The sequence below is a fragment of the Filicampus tigris genome, chromosome 5 (assembly GCF_054856515.1).
Source record: "Filicampus tigris isolate MCC_2025a chromosome 5, RoL_Ftig_1.0, whole genome shotgun sequence".
In the NCBI taxonomy this organism is placed as follows: domain Eukaryota; kingdom Metazoa; phylum Chordata; class Actinopteri; order Syngnathiformes; family Syngnathidae; genus Filicampus; species Filicampus tigris.
The window spans coordinates 12976858-12984063 of record NC_141221.1 but is presented as its reverse complement, the minus strand read 5'-3'; the positions used below and the strand labels follow the sequence as shown (position 1 = coordinate 12984063).

Genomic DNA, 7206 nt, shown 5'->3' with positions numbered 1-7206 from the left:
GTGTGAGCATTAAGAAATTTGACGGGCAAAAGTTATGCTGTGTTTGGCTCCATACGTAATTAAAAATATATAGTTATGTTAAGGTTAATATGATTCATATAACATAACATTATGGAGATTATTGTAGTGCATTATTTGATTGTGTTTTTTATTTTGTTATAGTTTTGTTGTTTTTTTCCTCAATAGTTTTGTGTTTTACGTTTTAATTGTATTTATGTACAGCACTTTGCTTCAGCTTCTTGTTTCTTAATGAATACAGTTCAGTTAAGGTGAGTATATACAAGGTATACAATTCTCTTCGTTTTATGATAGTTTTCCAGTAAACTTCAACTACGAGTGGCGAGGAACAACTGTAAGCAAGCACTTAATTGGCCTTTATTTCTTTTTTTTCTTTTTTTTAGAATTGTTGACTATCTGCCAAACTGCTGCCAGTTGTTGCATTTTTTTCTTTCAAATCAAAACAGTAATAACATTTTTTTTAAATATACTTATATATTTTTAGTTGTTAAATATAGTTAGCCGTAAGTAGTTAGAAATGTTACATCCAAAGGGAAGATTATGCTTATCCTTATTTGAACTACATTTCCCATGAGCGGCATTGTTTTTCCCAGCATCCTTTGCTCCACGCACGCGCTATCTCACAGAAACAAGAAGGTCGCTCTGAGCATAGCACAGAAATCAACACCTCACCATGTTGGGACAAGCTGTAAGGCGATTCACGACGTCCGCTGTTCGTTCTTCGCATTATGCTGAAGGACCAGGGAAGGTAAAAGAAATAACTGATTAGAAATAGAAAGTTAAATGTGGTCATTTTCAACCGCGGCCTAGTGTTTGTGCGTACCTTGGTAGCTAAGGTAACCTGGAGGTCATGTCGTAAACTGTTCAACATTATTACTGCAAAATCTCTTGAAACAGAATAGACTTCAAAGGAGGTCGTGTGAATTACTGTTACTATTTGGGCAAGTATTAACGTAATATCTGACGTTGTTATAGTTATGAAGGGGGTGAACGATTCTTCTTGCAGTTAGCATAAGCTTCGTGGCTAAGCTAGCTGGTCAAGCCTGTTTGTAATTTTGGAGCACACTACAAAATTGTCAGTGTCATGGACAAGACTTCAACAAGCAAGTTTGTAAATGTTATTCCATACGTTTATGTTTACTAGTGTGGTGTGGTCTTATTTAGTTAACAACATATCATTAGCATGATATGCTATCAGGGGCTGTGCTGTAAATGACGTTTGCATCCAATTTAATAAGTGCCCTTTTTTATAATGTCAATGATAATTTAGAATTATTTTTACGCTCTCAATTATTGGAATTGATTGTGGCACTGATATGTTGAAATAAAAGTAATTTGTAACAGAAATGTTGAGATTGTCTGATTTTTAGCTAGTAAGTGATCATGTAGTGTGTGTGTGTGGCAGCACAGCCTGCTAAAGAACGGTTTAATGTATTTGTTTTGCAGCTGTCATGTCATGGCAATGTATGACTGACTTCTATTGAATACCCTTGTGTTTGTATAGAACCTTCCATTTTCCGTGGATAACAAGTGGCGTCTGCTGGGCATGATGGTGGTGTTCTTCGGCAGCGGCTTTGCGTTTCCCTTTATTGTGGTCAGACATCAGATCCTGAAGAAGTAAAATCTCTTCAAAGGTAACTCTTATTGGTTATTCCTGAGATAAAATAATTTATAATCCAAAATGTATTTATTTACAAGCAGTCTCATGTTTTTTTTTCTTCTAATTGCAGGCCATCAGCAGGAATATATCGTCATCAGACTTCTACATGTGTAGAGCATGTATGCATACATCTCTTAACAATCTTTGTAAATAAAATTACTCTCAAATATGACCATGTCTTTTCTTTTTTTTCTTCTTCTTTTTTGTTTTTTACAAAATTGCAATGTTGTTCAATTATATCTGAAAATAATCCCCATTATGCATTTGGTGTGAAAGTAAATCATTTTAAATCTGAATGTTAACTGTTTTAAAAGTCTTCTCCAGACTTTTTGTGTGCCACAATATTTTGATGGGCCCACAAAAAAGAAAAAAAATATTAAAAATGCAACTCACTATTACACTGAAAGTAATTATTAGTGGGAGTGCTGCGCATGTTACTTTAAAGCAGTTGTGTCAAACAATTTTTTTGTCGGCGGCCATATTGTAGTTATGGTGTCCCTCAGAGGGCCATCATGACTGAACCCATTTTAATCTATGGTCGCCTTATGAGATCATATATACACAACAAATTGAAGGATAGCTTGTTTCGAAATTAGAAGCCGTAAGTGGCTTTAGTTGGTAGCAAATAACACATTTCAGTATCTCATATCTCAGTGCTGTTAAAAGTGAAAACAATTTGCAAGAAACGTAAAGTTGACGCATATGATTTGTGGGCTGCATTAAATGAAGTTGCGGGCCAGATCTGGCCCCCGGGCCCTGACTTTGACACCTGTGCTCTAAAGTGAGCCTTAACAATGCACTTAGCCTCAAGTATAATCCTCTTGGGGTGGTGGGGAAATAAACTGCTAATGAATATTCGCAGCCAGGTGATCATATTTGGGGCATATACAGGGTGATCCATTTAAAAAAAAAAAGAACGGGCCCGAAATAGGATTTCGATTTGGAAATTTAAATGGATCTCTGAAGAAAGGCCAATGACTATAATATAATGTCTTAATGTGATGTAAGAAATTGTCTACTTAAAATAGGGGCCTGTTTTTTGTTTTTTTTTTGTGGTCACCCTGTTTGTATGCATGGATCAAACGAGAGCTTGTCATAGTCCATCTTAAAATGGAAATTTCATAGTAGTGACTTTTGACAGGAATACTTGCCGATGATGGTTAAGGTAAAGTGGATTTGAATTTACTTAAAGATGAAGTCAACCCCCCAAAATTCTTTACAATAAAATGTTCTATGCATCCCCACTAGTCTAAACTTGATTTTCTGATTAATATTGTGTTTGAGGAATATGAAATAAGCAGCACAATCCACCTGTTTTTATCCATCTCAGGGGGTGGCCATTTTATCACTTACTATCAACTGAAAATGACACCGCAGTTGCTCAGGGATCAGGTAACAACCAGTCATGGCTCATCTTCAGGAAACAGGTGAGCTGTGATTGGTCATTACCTGTGCCTTGAGCAACTGTAGTGTCATTTTCAGTCAACAGCAAGTTAAAAAAAAAACGGGTGCATTTTGCTTCTTAACTCATATTCCACAAATGCAATCGTAATCAGAATGCTGTGTTTAGACTATCGGGAGTGCAAAAGAAAATGTGGGGATTGACTTCCCCTTTAAACAGCATCTTCCCATTTTGGAAAGTAAATACCTTTCCGTGTTAGCTTCATGTGATGATGCTTTTCAACAAGGCTAAAGGTGGTTTAAATGTAAGATTTGACTTTCCACTGTCTTATTAAATACAGGTTTCCTTTCTTTTAAGCTGTAGACTCTTTTTGACCTTTTCAAAGAAGTGTTCCTAGGAACCCCTATTTTACTTTTATTTTTTTTCGAGGGGTGTGGGGGTTGGTACTAACAGTACTTGAAATCCAAACCGAGGTCAAGAACTGTTAACAGGATTTTGCTTGACTTGATTTGGAGGAAAATGAGTTTACAGGGCACGGTGGTCTCACGGTTTGCGCGTCTGCCTCTGTTCTGTGGTTCAAGGATTTAGATCTCTGCTTAGCCTTCCAGTGTGGAGTGTGCATGCATGTGCTCCCTGTGCTTGCATGGATTTTTTGGATTGTTTAATTGAAGACACAAGTGCATTTCTAAAGCCTGTATGAAGACTGCGTTGCCTGCACTGGTCTCTGTGGTTCGGCCTTCTGCGTACAGGAAGTTAAATACACCACAAAACCTCATGCATATTGTAATGTTTTGAACTAGAATCTGCATTAATCAAGTCCTGCATAACACTGCTCTAAACTACCTTTAAACATTAAAAATGTAAGCCGTATGGGGAATTGTAGTCTTCATGCCTCCTGATGGCTTCTTTCAGTTGAACTCTTGGTAACTTATTTCCATTCAATTAACCTTGTGCTCTTGGCGGTAATTATCCAAGGACAAAGTATTCAAAAGCTCGGCAGTAATGTGATTTTTTTTTTTTGTTCACCGTGCAGTGCCTGAGTTGGCACGAATCCACGAGAGGCACACGATCCGACGTGAGCATGAAAAACACCCTGACAGACCTTTTTGTGTCTCACAAACACATCCCTAATTGTGACTTGTAAGGCTGCCAGGTACTCGTGCGTGTGTCTGGAATCTTCAATATATTGTATCGTGTGTGCCTTTGGCCTGCTGAATGGTCGAGCAAGCATGCTGCACCACTCTTGGTTGTCTCTGATGAAATATCAGACATGTAATCGGGTCAACGAGTAGAGAGTGTTTTATATATGTTTCACTTCGAATAGGTTGTCCTCTGTGTATCGCTCAAGGGGAGAGAGGATGTGGTCTTAATGCACATTGTCGCAGCATTCTAAATCTCCAAAGACTTTTCACTTAAGGCCACATTTAACTCTTGTAGCAACCTTTAATTTCTCCTGTTTCCACACGTAAGGAAACAACATCAGCGTCTCAGGAGAAATTGTCAACACTGCATAATGCATGACATTGAAATTCTGCTCTCTGTGATCTCGCCATATCTTTCTCTGCTTATACAGACGGCAGCGCTGAGCCCGCCGTCGCCGCCAACAACAATCTCTTTTCAGGATGTTCCCTCATATCAGCGTGTAATGAGCCATCCTTCATGTCGCTCATTCTTTTTGCAGACACCTCTTAAGAGCTCTCGAGGCATCAGAGACAAATACGTGTCTCTGAAGCGATGTTTCATCCCAGCGCCCTCCACTGAGTACTACACAAGAGGCCGTGAATATGCGACTTTTCATGATGCCATTTGTCAGACAAGAAACGCAGCAGCTTGTAGATTTTCCCTCTCCGCGTTTGGAATCTTCGAAAGATGAACTTTTCTTCTCTGAACTTTGACAATGTGTCACTGTGAAAGAACAAAAACACCAGCAGATATGCTTGCCTTCACATGGCATTTTCTGTGGCATTTGACCAAATGTCCTTGATTGGCTGTAAGGAAAATTTATGATCAGTTAATTGAATAATTGACCTTTTTTGCATAAAATTTTAATATGCGGCCACTTATAGGCAGACTGATCGCATGCACCATCTTGTGTTTCATCACCAAATGTACTTTTAGAATGTATGCAATCATGCCTCAGTGTCTCCGTCTTGGCTCAAGAGAAAACGGGTCAATTTCAATGGGCATCGAAGTATTAAAAATCATAAATCATCAAACGGTTCAATTCTTTATGTTATATTTACTTATGTGAGTGACTAAGCTATTGTGACTGTCTCCTTGAAAGATATCTATAATTCTGTTGTATTCTGTCAGCTGGCCAAGACGCACACACCAGAAGGTACAGCACAATGCCCAATGAATTGAAGCAAAAATGTGACCGAAACCTTTTAATTGATTACATTCTATTTAATATGCAGTTATTGTATGTATATTAATATTGCACAATTCTAATTGCAAATCACAGTACCAAAACGTTTGTGTATTTTGGTGGGCGGGGGTTGGCTGAAACAAATTAATGGCATTTCCATTCATGTCAATGGGGAGAGATGATTGGGGATATGAATGTTTTGATTTACGAGCATGGTCACGGACAATTTTAACTCGCATCTCAAGACACCACTGTATTAGTAACCAATATTTTCCAAAATATCATGAATATCATCATGTAACATTGTTTAGTAGATGTTTGTCAAAACATTACCTATAGATATAGTTTTATAATGATATTTTGACCTAGTCAAGCATTGTCTTGACTGTGTTGGACTTCCTGTATGTCTGCCAGTTCAAAAGTATTTCCATATTTGGACCCTCTTTGCTTGGAAATAAATGACATGGAATGTGGATTTGCGCCTTGAGAAAGTACAAATTTTGGATTAAATAGAGTGGAAAATCACATTATTTGGCCGTCTCGGAGAGACAAGTGCACTCTTTGGGCATTTATGGTATAAATGTTTGATCTATTATCTACCATTATGCTTCTGAGTGGGGCTTTTAAGAACCCTCGGTGATGCCCCACTCCATCAACGTGGACAAATTAGACACAGTGGTGTTATCCAGTATATACGGCGGCCAAGCTGCAGTGCTATTCAGGCGACTTCGCAAAAGTCTCTGCTGGATGAGGGCACGTTGCAGCAGGGGTCCTGTAGTGCTCACAAATAGCCCACATGACACATTTCAGCTGGGCTCGTCATGTCTACCCGGCGTGGAGAAGCTGGGGGAGGGAAGCACAGAGTAGCATGCGGGAGGATGACACCAGCATGCCAAGTCTATTGCATGAGTTTGTCATGGTACATTCCGCATGCCAGCGGAATGGAATATGCTATACGTTTCTGCTGTTTTTGCCTGGTTATGCCAGCGTTTGCATCTTCATTAAAGCAAGACAACTCATTATTGTAATTGTTGTGCCGAATGCTTTGCATTCCCGGGCATACAGGCTCTAATTAAAACAAAGTGTAGTCATTAAAGATCAATTCCATGCCAGTTTATCCACATTCAGCGATTGCTTAGCGCCATGCATGCTAATAAAATAAGTAGGTTATCCTCATTACTGCTGCAACTAAAATGGTATGTCCTCACATGTAATCTCTGTTGCAGCAATTACTGTACTTTGAGACCGGGTCCGAGTGGCTAAATGCTGTTTTATGTGCCCTCCCTGATAAGTCACCATATTTGAAGCATCTGTGGCTATTCATTGCGGCCTCTGTGGAGGGTTCAATACTCGCCTTTTCCACATCGCACACGTGGAATCTAATTATAGGACTCATTTGCACTTCAGAGCAGAATATACTGGGCTTGGCTTGGTGCAGCTATCTAATAGAAAGACTCGATATTTTACAATTCTCCTCCTCTCTCATGTAGATGGATGGATTATAGTCGAACATTAAGTCTGTGATGTTTGTGACTGAAGGTAGAAACATTGACATTAGCCTAAATGAGAGTGGGTGTCTGACAAATACTCGGCAGATTAAATTTACTTTATGGGTGATTTGGAAGAGCTCTAATAAGCACTTTGTTGTCATCTTGCACAGCAACGATTGTGGCAATCAATTGATTGTGTTATGGTTTATGTCATGATGGCAGCACACTTATCACACGGATGCCGCCAGGAGGTGGAAGCGGGAGAGGG

At 39.0% G+C, this 7206-nt stretch overlaps 1 protein-coding gene across 1 annotated transcript; it reads left to right on the top strand.

Annotated features, from left to right (window-relative positions):
• The first annotated feature begins 611 nt into the window (after positions 1-611).
• Positions 612-1850, top strand: cox7c (cytochrome c oxidase subunit 7C). Its single transcript, XM_086031017.1, has 3 exons — positions 612-766; positions 1523-1652; positions 1749-1850. The coding sequence occupies exons 1-2, from the start codon at positions 692-694 to the stop codon at positions 1637-1639; spliced, it is 192 nt and encodes a 63-aa protein (XP_085887143.1). The 5' UTR covers positions 612-691; the 3' UTR covers positions 1640-1652; positions 1749-1850.
• The last annotated feature ends 5356 nt before the right edge of the window (positions 1851-7206 follow it).

Bases quoted from the DNA above. Each gene is read 5' to 3' on its own strand.
- cox7c (XM_086031017.1), top strand. From the start codon at position 692: ATGTTGGGACAAGCTGTAAGGCGATTCACGACGTCCGCTGTTCGTTCT. The intron at 767-1,522 runs GTAAAAGAAATA...GTGTTTGTATAG, and splicing joins ATGCTGAAGGACCAGGGAAG to AACCTTCCATTTTCCGTGGA.